The following is a 16,021-nucleotide window of genomic DNA, read 5'->3' on the forward strand; positions in this document are numbered from 1 at the left end:
ACAATCTACAGCAAAACCATAAATTATTATGGGCGTTATAACATAGGTGTGCAGCTGAACGAAACATACACGTCGAACCCCCCCAGACGATTTAAATCCCTGACGAAACATACACGACGAACCACGGCAACGGGTTAATTTTGGTGTTATATGACATTTGTTCTTCTTATCTTTTGTATTGTGGCTGCTCTGTGCCCCATTGGGTGTGCCACTCCTTTGGTTGTGTGTATCTTGTGTTGATTGGTGTTCCTTATAATCAGAATGTTCACTAAATACATTAATTCCTAATTCAAAGCTACCAACGGTGCATAACTGCCAGTTCTGTTTTGTGTATCTATATACAAATTAACTTCAGTCTTTTGCTTAATACAATCTTCATGGTTAATAAACCAAATTCTGTTCACTGGATGCTGGAGTTTTAGCTGTTAACACCCCTGAGACCTCATGTTTAACCTCCCTAGCTGGCCAACCACCCTTCACCTCCCTTTATTTATAATGAGAATATTTCTCATTGGTGCTCACTCTTCTCAAAATTTCCTTTGATACATCAGTTACTTAAACCCTTAAACCCCGAGAGGGAAAGGTGGAGTGAGTGAAGAAAGGTTTGGACCCAGGACACCATAGCTGAAATTAATCTACAGCACTACGAACAAGATCTATTAGTGACTTACTCTCTGGAGGAGGGAAGTATTCAAGAGAGCAGTGCTGAGTAGAGCCAGATTCTGTAGGCTTAGCTGCTTTGCTCTCAAGGAAGCTGATATATGCTGGATCTTGTTCCAATGTTCCCATTTTGGGATCTTTTTTACGACCCAGGCGCTTTTTGGGTAAACGCTGGAAAGGAGCAAACTCCACGACGGCTGGATACTCACTGCCTGTAACACAGATAGTTGTTTTAATTCCAAGACAAGGGAACCAGTGTTTCAAGGAAGGAAAAGTCATATGCAGTCAATAACCATATTAAAAAATTATATGGAAATGACATGACTTGATTTAAAACATCCACGTTAGGTGGGTCCTTTGTCACAACAGCATGGCATGTCCTCAGGTTGTGGATGGAGGAAACACCCTCCGGGTACAGAGGGTAGTTGCAAATATATTGAATTAGCAATCGTGGACAACCGACAAGGGGTGGTCCTCCAGCTTGGGGGTTGGGCGTGGGAATAACAACTCCTCACCGTAAAATATAGGCTTCTTACGGAAATGTTCAAGGACTTCGGACCTGGACAGATTATATGGATAAACGACCTAAGAAAAAGAAATCTCAAAATATCAGTTAGATTTAGTGGGAGTACAGGAGGTCAGACGAGACGGAGGTGGTGAGGAACCAGCAGGTGAATATACATTTTTTTATGAAAAGGGGCATGAGAATCGTGAATTAAGTACAGGTTTTTCGTACATAAGAGAATCATATCAGCAGTTAAGAGGGTAGAGTTTGTCAGTGATAGGATGTCATACATAATACTAAGAGTTTGCAGGTGTGATATCATTGTTCTGAATGTTCATGCCCCAATGGAAGACAAAATTGATGATAAGGGGGGGCACAGAAACTTCCTTTTTGTGAAGACGCATTGTGAAGGAAGGGGAGGTCGCAGAAAAGTGGGGATAGGCTCGGCGAACGCAGCAGTCACGGAAGTTTCTGCCTAATACCCCTCAGTAGGAAACATGAGGTGGATGAGTGAGCAGCGTGCATTTGGTGTCGAAGCCTATTTTTCGAACAACCACTCCTACGTGGCAGTGCAGCGTCAGTTCCGTACTCACTTTGGAATTAAGGCCAGAGGTCCGGTTCCCAACTGGAAATCTATTGTTTTGAGGATAGAGAACTTCAGGACAACCGGGAGTATGGTGAAAAAATCATCAGGATGACAACGGACTGTTACAACACCAGAAAATGTGGAGGCAGTTCGACAGTCGATTTTGAGATCTCCAAGATGCTCCGATTGCAAACATGCAGTCGCCCTAGACATATCCAACTGTTCAATGCGCTGAATTCTTCACNTTTGAAGAAGAAGAAGACAATCATGCAGTTACTGTCAATTCACAGCGGTATGTGGACAATATTAAAAACTTTTTCGAACCAGCTCTTGAAGCAATGCATCTAGGAAATGTCTGGTTCCAACAGGATGGTGCCACGGCCCACACAGCCCGAGCTTCGATGACAGTTTTGAGGGCAAAGTTCCCCATACGGCTCATCTCGCTTCAAGGTGACATCCCGTGGGCAGCACACTCAACTGATCTAACGCTCTGTGATTTCTTTTATGGGGATACCTCAAGGCAGTGGTTTTTAAACATCGCCCAACAAACCTGCTTCAGCTGAAGAATGATATTCCGCAGGAAGCAGCCCAAATTCTGGTGCACATGTTGGAACGTGCAGAGGGGAACTTCAGAAAACGGTTGCATCAGTGCACAGAGAACGGTGGCCACCACCTTCAAGATATTTTGTTTAAAACTACATGATTTAAAACTTTGAAGTATGTTCTTTCATTAGCTAAACATAAATTTTGTCTATCAGCAATAATTTTTCTTTTATTCACCTTCAAAAAAAGGAAGTTTCTGCGCCCCACCCTGTATAAAGGACAGGTTCTATGAAGAACTAGAACACGTATTTGACAAATTCCTGAAGTACCATATGAAAATTTTGTTGGAAGATTTCAATGCCAAAGTAGGTAGAGAAGACATTTCCAAACCGACAACTGGGGATGAGAGTTTACATAAATTAGTAAAGATAATGGAGTTAAAGAGTAGTAAACTTAGCCACATCCAACAAACTTACTGTCAAAAGCATGATGTTCCTATATCTAACATCAACTACATACAAAATTTTATCCAATATCCTTCTATCAAGGTTCAGTTCATACATAGATGAGATTATTGGGGATATCAGTGTGGGTTTTGACTGATCCAATCTTTTGCATTTGTCAGATACTGGAGAAAAAATGGGAGTGCAATGTGACAGTACATCAGCTATCCATAGACTTAAAGAAAACCTATAATTCAGTTAGGAGGGAAGTATTGTACAATATTCTGATAGAGTTTGAAGTACCCATGAAACTAGTTAGGCTGATTAAAATGTGTAAAAACGAAACGGATGGTAAAGTACGTATAGGTAAACATTTATTTGATAATTTTCCTATCCAGAAAGGTCTAAAACAAGGAGATGCTTTATCGCCACTCCTTTTCAACTTTGTTTTAGAACATGCCATTATGAAGGTCCAGGAAAACCAGGTAGGACTGAAATGCTTTATCGCCACTCCTTTTCAACTTTGTTTTAGAACATGCCATTATGAAGGTCCAGGAAAACCAGGTGGGACTGAAATGCTTTATCGCCACTCCTTTTCAACTTTGTTTTGGAACATGCCATTATGAAGGTCCAGGAAAACCAGGTGGGACTGAAATTAAATGGGACACATCAGCTGTTGGTCTATGTTGATGATGTGAATCTACTGGGTGATAATATAGATAACACAAAGAAAAACACACAAACTATAACTGACGCTAGTAAACAGGTTGGTCTAGAAGTAAACACAGAAACAACTAAGTATGTGTTGCTGTCTCATCACCAGAATACAGGGCAAAATCATGACATAAAGATAGGTAACAGATGTTTTGAAAATGTGACACAGTTCAGATATTTGGGAATGACGATAACAAATCAAAACCTGATTGAGGAGAAAATTAAGAGGAGACTGAATTCAGATAATGCTTGCTACCATTCAGCCCAGTACCTTTTGTCTTTTCATCTGCTGTCCAAAAACACAATAAGAATATACAAAACTATAATATTGCTTGTAGTTCTGTATGGGTGTGAAACTTGGTCTCTGACATTAAGGGAGAAACACAGATTGAGGGTGTTTGAGAACAGGGTGTTGAGGAGAATATATGAACTGAAGAGAGATGGATTGACAGGAGGTTGGAGTTAACAGCATAATGAGGAGCTTTGTAACTTGTACTCTTCTCCAAGTATAATTAGTATGATCATGTCAAGGAGGATGAGGTGGGCAGGGCATGTAGCTCAAATGGGGGAGAAAAGGAATGCATATAGGATATTTGTGGGAAAGCCAGGTGAAAAGAGACCACTGGGAAGACCAAGGCGTAGGTGGGTGGACAATATTAAAATGGATCTTAGAAAGTTAGGATGGCATGGTATGGATTTGATAGAGCTGGGTCAGAATATGGGCCAGTGGCGGGCTCTAGTGAACACGGTAATGAACCTTTGTGTTCCACAAAATGCTGCAAATTTGAGTAGCTGCACAACTGGCAGCTTCTCAAGAAGGGCTTAGCTCCATGAGTGAGTGAGAGTGATTTTAAACATAGGAAAATTATATATTAATTGCATTTTTTTTTACATATTCTAGTCATTAACCTACTTTCCTTTCTATAGAGGGGGAAACGTTTATAAGGTCACTATGCTGTTGATGTGTGGGTCACTTTCAATTTTTGTGCCAAACTGGTATGAACACTGTGCCAACAACCTTATACTTATTCCTTTTGTTATCAATTATAACATAGCAGCATAGTTGAAAACATTGTTCCACAGAGGTAAAATGTAGCCACTGACTGAAAGACTGAGAAGTAAATTAACAGCATCTGAACTCAGTTATTCAAGATGTTTTCAGGTGACATGAAACATTATGGAAGAATAGATGTTACTTCAGCACTGACAGGTGACCAGAGAAGAGAGCGGTGAGAGTATGGTCATACTGTATAAATGGAGATGTTACTGTAAGATGCGTTACACTGGTCACTACAAGGTGAAGAAGAAGAGGGAGACCAATACATAAATTTATATTAAGCCCAGTATGGAAGGTTTGAAAGGCTAAGAAAACAGATTACTGTCAAAACTGAAGACAGAAACCCATGATGGGACAAAACTATGAAGAATGAGGAGAGAGAGAGACAGGTGATGATGATGGCAATAAATTACAAAAAATTTCAATGCAAAACTGTTCTGTTTCATACTCTGAAGCTATTCGGCAGGAACATTTGCAATTTCCCTGTGAATATCTTTTTTAGTTCTTCTTCCATTCAGGAGTTACTGCCGTAAAATTTGTCCTTCAAACAACCCCAGAAGAAAAAAATCACAAAGATTAAGACTGGGTGAACATGGTTCCAAATACCACTGCTGATAATTCTGTCCCTGAAGACATTGGACAAAGCCTGTGCAGACATACGTGCAGTGGGCAGTAGCTGAGTCTTGCTGAAACCAGCCATAGAGTATTTATATGAGGGTTGGAACTTTAATAGTGGCAACTATTTATTTACAACTGATACAAAATAGATGCATGTTTCAAAGTTTTACTGTCCTTCAATGTAGTCACCAGCACTGTGTACAACCCATTGCCAGTGATGTGGAAGCTGTAGGATACCTTTAGCACCGCCTGTTGTGCTAATAGTTCAAATGGCGCGGCCTACTGCCTGAAGAATCTCTGGAACAGTTCTGAAGTGAATGCCACAAAGTGGTTCCTTCATCTTAGGAATCAAGTCAAAGTCACAAGGGCTTAAGTATGGGGAGTATGGTGGATGGTACAGCACTTTCCAGCCCCACTGATTGAACAAATCAGCCACAGCTTTCCATTTCTGCATTTCCTTCAAATCANATACAAAATAGATGCATGTTTCAAAGTTTTACTGTCCTTCAATGTAGTCACCAGCACTGTGTACAACCCATTGCCAGTGATGTGGAAGCTGTACGATACCTTTAGCACCGCCTGTTGTGCTAATAGTTCAAATGGCGCGGCCTACTGCCTGAAGAATCTCTGGAACAGTTCTGAAGTGAATGCCACAAAGTGGTTCCTTCATCTTAGGAATAAGTCAAAGTCACAAGGGCTTAAGTATGGGGAGTATGGTGGATGGTACAGCACTTTCCAGCCCCACTGATTGAACAAATCAGCCACAGCTTTCCATTTCTGCATTTCCTTCAAATCACGTGGAACCCATCGTGATGCAATTTTTGTCATGCCCAGGCGTTCCTTCAGAATGTGAAACACAGTTGTATGCGCTAATCCTGCCTCTCGGGCCAGCTCACGAATTGTATGGCATCGATTGCTCTCCAGTAACACGGAAAGAGCATACACTTCTTCTTCACTGACACTAGGACGACTTGGCCAACATGTGTCTGCCACATTTTGGTGTCCCTCGTTGAAGGCTTTTACCCACCTTGACACTGTTCTGTAAGGCAATGCAGATTCCCCTCAAGCCTCTTGAAGACCTTGATGACACTGTCATGTGTATGGCCTCTGGCACATTCAAGCTTTATCCAACTCCATTGTTCCTGTTTCGAAAACATCGTGACAACACTACATTNGTTCCTTCAGAATGTGAAACACAGTCGTATGCGCTAATCCTGCCTCTCGGGCCAGCTCACGAATTGTATGGCATCGATTGCTCTCCAGTAACGCGGAAAGAGCATACACTTCTTCTTCACTGACACTAGGATGACTTGGCCAACATGTGTCTGCCACATTTTGGTGTCCCTCGTTGAAGGCTTTTACCCACCTTGCCACTGTTCTGTAAGGCAATGCAGATTCCCCACAAGCCTCTTGAAGACCTTGATGACACTGTCATGCTGTATGGCCTCTGGAACATTCAATCTTTATCCAACTCTGCTGTTCCTGTTTCGAAAACATCGTGACAACACTACATTAGACTGCCAGCTAACATGAGGCTCTGGCTTTCTCGTCACTGTGCATGCGCGTGATGTGGGAAGGGAGAGTCCATTTGCTCTGAGGTAAGGTAGGTATGTAACTAATGTGTGGTACAAGCGACATTATTTGGTTCTGTTGCATGGCGTCTCTACAGCAGTGTTGCCACTATTAAAGTTCCAACCCTCGTAATTTTGTTAACTGTGGAAAGAACTGCTCAAGAATGACCTGTACATATTTTTTGCAATTAATCGTTTCATTAAAAAAACACAGGTCCAACAATCCTTGCACTTACAGCACACCAGACACCAACTTTCACTTGATGGAGCAAGACTTCATGGATTAGATGTTGATTCTGTTAATTCCTGTATCAATTATTTTGCATATTTATGTATCCCCGTAAGTGAAACCACCCTTCACCCGAAATGAATATCAGCTGCAAATGTTCTCACCTTTGATGACAGACTGTAGAAATCAAGTGCATGAATGAACCCTGCTAGATGGATTGCGTGGCTGCAAGGTGTGAATTACTGTTGTTTCATAGGGTCTAAGCTTCAGCAATTCTGTTGCACTTCTTGCACTAAACATTGACACTCTAGTTTCATGAGCTAGATGTTTCAGTGCTTTCCTAGGTGCACATTCAAGTGTGGCTCCTATGTCATCTAACTCTTCCTCAGTAAGAACTCAGCACTTATGCTTTTGTTTCTTGTCATTTAAGAGTCAAGTTGATCTAGGTTTATTCACCAAACAGTGAATTGTTTGTCTGCTAGGAACTCTTTCTTCATGGAGTTTATGTTGAGATTTTTGCCAACAGTTAGCAGACCTGTATTTCACATAGGTGTCATACAGAAACACACGTTGCTCTAACGTATACCGCACCATGATGGAACATGCTGCCTACTAATTGTTACTGAGAACGAGTGGCTAATGGAGCTGATTACTGTCACCCACTGCTGACAAATCATAAACAAATTCCCACACATGAACCACACTGCTTGCCGTGAAATGTAATGGCATCAAGCGATCCATGAAGTCAGTAACTTCCCTGAATTCCAAACATTACTGGCCATCAGGCATACTGATTTATTGGCAAAATTCATCTATGTCTCACAGTCAGTGGTGCACCGGTCACTGTGAAGTGCAGAGCCATGAACTGGTCAACAAAGTTAAGAACCTCCCTGTATATGGTGAAGCTATCCCTGTTAACAGGCCATCGAGGCCTATAAGGCCTTTTACTTTTATTTGTTATTCCATCATAATCTGACAAGTTCCCTGATTTGAATGTATTATTGCTTTTTATCTCACTTGGAATGATCTTAAAATCGAGGACTTCTCTAGCAAATGAGTCTTTTAGAAATGGAATAGCATCATATCTCCCAACCTGATGCATACTCATTTGCTCTCTGCTGACCTGTAATAAATTACACTTTTTCCAGTTATATAGGAGCTCTACAGTACTGTTATATTAATTTAAACAGCTGTCAGCTACTCCTACCTTTCTTATCCATAAAAATGTAGTTGTCAAACTGCTCTTTAAATGTAAAAACATCTTCCTGCTTAATGAAGTTAATGTATGCTCTTGAGAAAGCAAATGGTCCCAGACTTTTGTCAGGACATACAAAATATAGATAATCGTGTTCAGGCGGAGGCGATATCTGACTTATAAATGCATCTTTTGTTAATGTGGGAGGTAATCTCCGTATCACAACCTGTAAAAATTAAAAAAATGGCAAGATTAAGATTTATAAATGATCTTGGTGGCCGGAATAAAAATGTCTATTCATAAAGCTGTGTAGTTCACATGCAACGTATATAAGCTCATTACGAAGTATTATACCGAAGAAAAAAGTATATGTGCGTGGTTGTCGACATTCGTTCGCATTTTCGAACTCTGCTGAAGATATGCATTAATTCATATACCTTGGTTGGGGGACGAAAGCGTTCCTTCTTTTCTCTGGGTTTTTCATGTTCATTTGTTGTTTCAGATTTCTTCGGAACAGTTTCATTTTCCTCCGTTGCTACATGAATCATTATTACTTAATTTTAACAGAATTATGTTACGTCTGTCTTAATAAATGACACATCACTCCTCTAACCTTACTATTTTGTAACCTCCACACCTCTCTGCACCATCCTGCCCATCCTGCCACAGCCTTTGAAACCTAGTGTCCATGGTGCTCATGCCGCCTACGAGATAGTTTCATAGTCCGTATTCAGACCGTTAGGTGGTGGTATACATTATACTGCTCCTACTGCTATTGGTGTTGGAAGACAGAACAATTTATGAAACAATCGCGATAATGTTTTTATTTTTAGTCCGAGATATTGCGACATATGATTTTTATGGCTTCAAGATATTAATCATTTTCGAGTGTCATATATATAAATTCACACGTTCCTTTGCCTTATGTATACGTGTTTAGTTTCTATGGTTACGTTTACATTTTCGTTGCCATCTTTTGTCCCTCAAAGAAAAATAATTTATATGTGAACTCATCAGTTGCTGCCCGTAAAAAGTAGAGGGGTAAAAGTGAAGAACTAAGCTCTCGGAACAACTAATCGCATTATTTCCTTTGATATGACACGGGCCGCATAGAAAATGAGGCGTGCAAAAATCCTTCTACTGTGACGTGTCCGTTGCCGTGGGAACCTGTTTACCGAGCCAAAGCCTAGCAACAAGGGAATATGCAAACAGAAAGGTGAGTTCACAAGCCTACTTTCATATTTTAGCCTGTTGCTATGTAACCGCCCGCATCAACAGTAGGCAAACTGAGTCGAGTTTTCTATTTTGTCCGTCCAAAGGAATATAACTGGGGTTCCACAGCATTTGATATCAGTCTCTTTGATATCAGTCGAACTGGGACAACATTCATCGTTATAATCCATTACCAGGTAACGTTTAGTAAAACAAACTAAGAAAACTTAGCATGTAGTGACTTGTGTATTGTGGAAATCATTGATAATATTATAGTTATTTGTAGTTACGACCTGTACATGGTCAATAACTCTATTCGCCAATCCTAATCACGTCTATAGCCACTCATACACTTGACAATATGTTAATTGCTTTTTAAAGCATATACTCTTTTATATTTATTAGACTTCAACTATTTAATTTCCTGATTTCAGATAGCTTAATCGTGAACTTACTTTCCAAGAAATGTATCCTGCACAAATATTTCTTTTGCGGTAGTCTAGCAGAATGAAAGTTGCTGGATATTACAACTTTTCATGCCCATACCCCATCCCTCTAAAAGTAGAATAAATTGTCTCAAAACCTCGAAATAATTCATCAGAAAACAAGACAAACATGATGCACGTGCTAAATTATGGGTTATGTTGAATAAAATTAAAGCAGACATAAACTAAACTTAATTTCTTCCTTGGATTTAACTACACCTAGAAAAGCCGTTGCACCATGAATTAAAACAGACATACCGTGCTGGAGCTTGTATAAGTCTTGCCTCCGCAAGTTATTAATGGAAACCCTGCCTTACAGCGTAATTGTGAGTTTCAATTCCAGTAAAAATAACCTACGAGATAGTTCCATAGTTCGTATTCAGACCGTTAGATGGTAGTATACATTCTACAGCTCCTACTGCTATTGGTGTTGGAAGACAGAACAATTTATTAAACAATCGCGATAATGTTTTTATTTTTAGTCCGAGATATTGCGACATATGATTTTTATGGCTTCAAGATATTAATCATTTTCGAGTGTCATATATATAAATTCACAAGTTTCCTTGCTTTATGTATACGTGTTTCGTTTCTACGGTTACCTTTACATTTTCGTTGCCAGCATTTGATATCAGTTGAACTGGGAGAACCTTCATCGTTATAATTTATTATCAGGTAGCGATTAGTAAAACAAACTAAGAAAACTTAGCATGTAGTGACTTGTGTACTGAGGAAATCATTGATAATATTATAGTTATTTGTAGTTACGACCTGTACATGGTCAGCAAATCTATTCACCAATCCTAACCACGTCTGTGGCCACTCATACACGTGACAAAATTGTGACATGTTGCGCAATGGAGGACACCCCCTACCTCCCCAGCTGTCACATGGCAGCTCTGGCCCCGGTGACGTAGCAGGTGAGTCAGCGCTGCGCTCTCACCCCCCGCACTGTGACGTGGCACAGCTTTACGCTGTGACAAGCCACGCAACGCCGCTGTTGACACGGGCAACAGGCAACAGCGAACGGTATAAGAAGCCGGCTGACCAGTAAGCGAGAGTTAGTGTGTGATCAGGAGTGACACAGTTGGAATATACCAGCAGTCGCGGAAAGAAGAACCGGACGCGCATGTGATAATCAGTGATAGTTCGTGATAACTGAGAGGTAATTGGGAGTGTGTAACACAGTAACACTTATATAGCTCCCGTACTGTGAATACGTGTAGACTACTGAAGATAGAGTGAACAGATTATTGCGAATAGGGTTATAAAATGTGTAAACCCGAAACGTTGTGGTAATTAATTGTAGCCGAGACTTGTAGGTTGTTAAACAAACCAATTAACAATCCGAACGGCGTCTTCAGTGACAAAACACGCTACAATATCTTAGTTGCATTTAAAGCACAACGTTTAAAACATAAACGCACATATATACCTTCATATCCTTTAGACTTCAACTAATTAATTTCCTGATTTCAGATAACATAATCGTGACGTATTTTCTTTGTTACAGCATTCAATTGGCATTTCAACCTATCGCCAGAGAAGACTGTGTGAGTAATAACGTGAAAAGCAAACACGGAAATGTCTGTTAACATAGGTCATTCTGGTTTGGAGATGGAACGTGGTACGGAGAGCATTCATGCATGTTTTCCGACCGAAATGGAAGGTGACAACTGCTCTCCTCATGACAAACTCCGAGAGAGCACTAAACAGGCCCGAGACTCGTCCATCAGCGGCTGCTTCGGGTGGGTCCGAACATGGATATGCTGCAAAAACGTAAGCAGATTTCAGACATGTTCATACTGAAACTAAAACGACAGATTATCATGTTGACTGAAACATACGTGTCTGGCAAATTTTGGAAGTAAGAATTTTATAGAACTGAAATTTCGATAAAATTCGTTGTCCCTTTCAGAATGACTTGAATAGTGATGAAGATTGTTATGAAAGGAAATGCCCAGACAACACGGGAGAGGGCACAGAAGACTCCCGAGACTCGTCCACCGGCGGGTGCTTCGAGTGCATCCAAAGATGGGTACGTGATAAGGTAAGCAAATTTCAGACATGTTCATACTGAAATAAAAAAGCAAATTATCATGCTGATTGAAAAAATGTGTTTCTGGCAAATTGTCAAATTAGATGTATTATAGATATTGTCACGTTTATGAGTGACTATAGAGGCAAATTAGTTTTGGTGACTCATTTATTGACCACTTTAACATACGCCATCGCTGATCTCCACACTTTACACATCACCAGAATCCTCGCTAAATGTATTCCACACCGCAGTGTCTACACTAGCCGTTTTCAGATAATGGCTTCTAGCAGTGGAGATTCTTCAGCTTCCACGCTCAGGTCATTCCCGGATGGCCACTGTCTCACAACTGAACTTAGCTGGCTGTTAAACTGCTGCTGGCCCTCAACAGCACAGTGATCCTTGGTTTAGAGTCCCACGGTACTCTTTACCATATTTTATGAGAGCAAAGTCAAAGTCGAAGTGAATTTAACGCTGGCGGTTTACCGCCGATCAGGACCACAATTCCTTTAACTGATGTCCTTCTGCCAGAGTCCTTACGTAACATCCCACTTCTAACCACTAAGAAAACAGTTTCTCTGTTGTTGCGTGCCTCAACGGCCGCTGTTCAGTCACCGCTTAACGACGAGTCTATACGTCACAATATCATATTAAATTTTTAAAATAATTAGAAACAAAATAAAAATAAATTATTACATCTAATACGAATCTGATAGGATAACAGACATGTAGCACACCTTGAAGACATCATATTAGTGCAAAGCTTGAATGCGACAGACCGACCTGTTATACTGCATATCGCATTGTAATATTAGCATTCATAATTAGTGTGTGAGATTGTTGGTTTTATTTATCTGAGGATAATGGATAATGGCATATTCTTATGTACTCGTGACTGGAACACCGTTGCATCTTGGCACGGGGACACACAACAAAGAAAGACGTACTGTCACATGTTCCTGATTGGTGTGAATAATTATAATGGTTTCTGGATTAGATGAATAGAATTATTAGACACTCACCAGGGGGTACGCGATAGCGTAGTTGGTTGAGGCACTATGCTACAAGCATGGAGGTCGCGGGTTCAAGTCTCGATGACGTCACTGGATTTTTTTTCAATTGGCCTAATCATTCCAGCCGCACTATGGCCCTGGGATCGACTCAGCCTCTAACAGAAATGAGTACCAGGAATATTCTTCGAATATTCTTGGGGGTAAAGGGCGGCCGGCGAGTAAGGCTGATAATCTTGCCGCCATCTATGAGCCGATTTTCTAGAAAATGTTGAAACCTCAACATCTCACAACCCTATGGGCCTCCACAACCTGTTACAGGAATAACTTTAATTTTTTCTTCTAGACACTCACAAGTTGTAACTACAAATAATTTTAACACTCTAAATACGTATTACTGTGACTATAACACACAAAAGGAAATCTTCAACGTCTCCTTGCTAGTCGTTGCTCGGTAACGAACCTCATCTGCTTAAACTTTCAACTATTGAACTGCCATCTGAATTTCCTTATGAATGACTTTCGGAATGCCTTGAATGACATCAATCTTAACAAAATCACGAATCCACTTACTTTTGATCCTACCACGCGGTCCTCATAGAAGTCACCACGTTCAAGGATTCCATTACTGTTTTCGAAGAATCAGTTGCCTCAGAATCTTGTGTTAATTTGGGAAACGATTTCATCACTCCAAGCGTGTTCGTTGTCGCGAAACTTGTTGCAACCATTAGTTGTCTAGCAATGAATAATTATTCATTCAATTAATTATTCAATTAATGATTGCAGAAACGACTATTATAATAGTCGTTTCTGCAATCATTCCGGTTTTTATGAAGTGTTCAACTAGCCATGGCCTAGCATATGATCATATTCGTCACAATACATTGCATGTGTGTAGGTGTGTGAAGCATTTTGCCGTGGTGTAATTGTTCAAATCGAAGAAAATTCACAACGAATATTAATTTTGTGATGCCGCAAACTATTCTTGAATCACGCAATATCGACGGCGATTAAGCCATTTAGCTACCCGTTCCTGAAGCCACTGTGATATGTTCAGTTTTCCAGGCGCCTCGGAACAGAACTAGAGACAACGACAGAACAGCGACCTGTGACGGCGATAGCACAGCGACCTGTGACGCCTGTGACTGCAGCAGAAAAGAGCCCTGTGACGCCTTTAACGGCGACAGAACAGCGACCTGTGTCGGCGATAGCACAGCGACCTGTGACACCTGTGACTGCAACAGAACAGAGCCCTGTGACGCCTGTAACGGCGACAGAACATCGACCTGTGTCGGCGAAAGAACAGCGACCTGTGACGCCCGTGACTGCAACAGAACAGATCCCTGTAACGCCTGTAATGGCGACAGAACAGCGACCTCTGTCGGCGACAGAACATCGACCTGTGACGGCGACAGCACAGCAAATTTTGACGCCTGTGACTGCAACAGAACAGATCCCTGTGACGCCTGTAACGGCGACGGAACAGCGACCTGTGTCGGCGACAGAACAGCGATCTGTGACGGCGACAGCACAGCAAATTTTGACGCCTGTGACTGCAACAGAACAGAGCCGTGTGACGCCTGTAACGGCGACGGAACAGCGACCTGTGTCGGCGACAGAACAGCGATCTGTGACGGCGACAGCACAGCAAATTTTGACGCCTGTGACTGCAACAGAACAGAGCCGTGTGACGCCTGTAACGGCGACAGAACAGCGACCTGTGTCGACGACAGAACAGCGATCTGTGACGGCGACAGCACAGCGACCTGTGACGGCGACAGNCAGCACAGGGCACTGTGACGGTGACAGCACCGCAACATGTGACGGCGACAGCACCGCGACATGTGACGGCGACAGCACAGCGACCTGTGACGGCGACAGCACACCGACCTGTGACGGCGACAGCACAGCGCACTGTGACGGTGAAAGCACCGCGACATGTGACGGCGAGAGCACAGCGCACTGTGACGGCGAGAGCACAGCGCACTGTGACGGTGACAGCACCGCAACATGTGACGGCGACAGCACAGCGCACTGTGACGGTGAAAGCACCGCGACATGTGACGGCGACAGCACCGCGACATGTAACGAGGAGAGCACAGCGCACTGTGACGGTGACAGCACAGGGCACTGTTACGGTGACAGTACCGCGACATGTGACGGCGACAGCACCGCGACATGTGACGGCGAGAGCACAGCGCACTGTGGCGGTGACAGCACAGGGCAATATTACGGTGACAGTACCGCGACATGTGACGGGGACAGCACAGCGCACTGTGACATCACAGCGACCTGTGACGGCGATAGCACAGCGACCCGTGACGCCTGGGATGGCGANGCAGAACAGCGACCTGTGAGGGCAATAGCACAGAGACCCGTGACGCCTGGGATGGCGAAAGCCCAGCGCCCTGTGACGCCTGTAATGGCGACAGAACAGCGCCCTGTGACGGCGAAAGCACAGCGACCTGTGACGGCGACAGCACAGCGAACTGTGACGCCTGGGATGGCGACAGCTCAACGCCCTGTGACGACTGTGACGGCGACAGCCCAGCGTCGCTGCGAAAAGCAGGTAAGCCACTGCACTATTCACTGTGAGTGCGTTTGTAGCTGGGAGGTTAATACGAAAGAAGGCTGTGATGATGTAATATTCTGATGACAGGAAATGCATTGAGTCGATCCTGGAGAAGTAGAGAAGTTCCGTGCAAACCTCGTATACCTGCTTTCCTATTGCAAAGATTTCTACCTCCTCGACCCCTGTACCCGTATATTTATATTTATGTTTAGGCAATGCAGGCCAATCAGAGTATCCGTGTAGTCTAAGGCGCGCTATGTTTCCTAACAAGCCAGTACAGGTTTGTTGGTTCTTAGCCCAGAAGGAATGGTATTTCTTCACGTTTCATCTTTGCTTCCGTGGTTCTGTGTAGGGATAACCTTGAGGTGCGCAGAACAGCCCCCCTTCTCTGGGCAAGGAGACTTATTAAAGTTCGATGTCATAAGTTCAGAAACTTATTTCGAACTGCAACAGGCCAGGGAGCCTATTCCAGAATGCTATGGAGAAAGTAGAAGGAAATATTTAGGATGTAACAGCAAAATGTAATTTAGCTTATGGGCCAGTGTATAGGACTCACCTCGTCGTCTCATTATTGACTCTGAGA

The 16,021-nt window shown here is 42.4% G+C and overlaps 3 protein-coding genes across 4 annotated transcripts in view; 2 read left to right on the forward strand and 1 right to left on the reverse strand.

The window, feature by feature from the left end:
• LOC111872938 (myb-like protein X) overlaps positions 1-8,755 on the reverse strand; it is a 26,043-nt gene extending 17,288 nt beyond the window's left edge. The window contains exons 1-3 of one of the 2 annotated variants that reach the window (XM_023867238.2): positions 8,559-8,755; positions 8,134-8,347; positions 672-872 (exon numbers count right to left, since the gene is read on the reverse strand). In XM_023867238.2, coding sequence (XP_023723006.1) covers positions 672-872; positions 8,134-8,347; positions 8,559-8,669 — 526 coding nt within the window. In that variant the 5' untranslated portion in view covers positions 8,670-8,755. The remainder of the gene's footprint in view (positions 1-671; positions 873-8,133; positions 8,348-8,558) is intronic. The other variant, XM_023867239.2, reaches the window with a different exon arrangement.
• A 136-nt stretch (positions 8,756-8,891) lies between these two features.
• LOC111872956 (sialidase-like) lies at positions 8,892-15,223 on the forward strand. Its single transcript, XM_023867275.2, has 5 exons — positions 8,892-9,337; positions 11,332-11,597; positions 11,737-11,868; positions 13,924-14,908; positions 15,012-15,223. Exons 2-5 carry the CDS (start codon positions 11,403-11,405, stop codon positions 15,221-15,223), a joined length of 1,524 nt encoding a protein of 507 aa, XP_023723043.1. The 5' UTR covers positions 8,892-9,337; positions 11,332-11,402.
• Positions 15,211-16,021, forward strand: part of LOC111872944 — a 4,753-nt gene continuing 3,942 nt past the window's right edge. Inside the window, exon 1 of the mRNA XM_023867252.2 lies at positions 15,211-15,435. Within this exon, the coding sequence (XP_023723020.1) occupies positions 15,256-15,435 (180 nt within the window). The 5' untranslated portion in view covers positions 15,211-15,255. The remainder of the gene's footprint in view (positions 15,436-16,021) is intronic.

The sequence above is a fragment of the Cryptotermes secundus genome, unplaced genomic scaffold (genome assembly GCF_002891405.2).
Source record: "Cryptotermes secundus unplaced genomic scaffold, Csec_1.0 scaffold407, whole genome shotgun sequence".
NCBI classification, from domain to species: Eukaryota; Metazoa; Arthropoda; class Insecta; order Blattodea; family Kalotermitidae; genus Cryptotermes; species Cryptotermes secundus.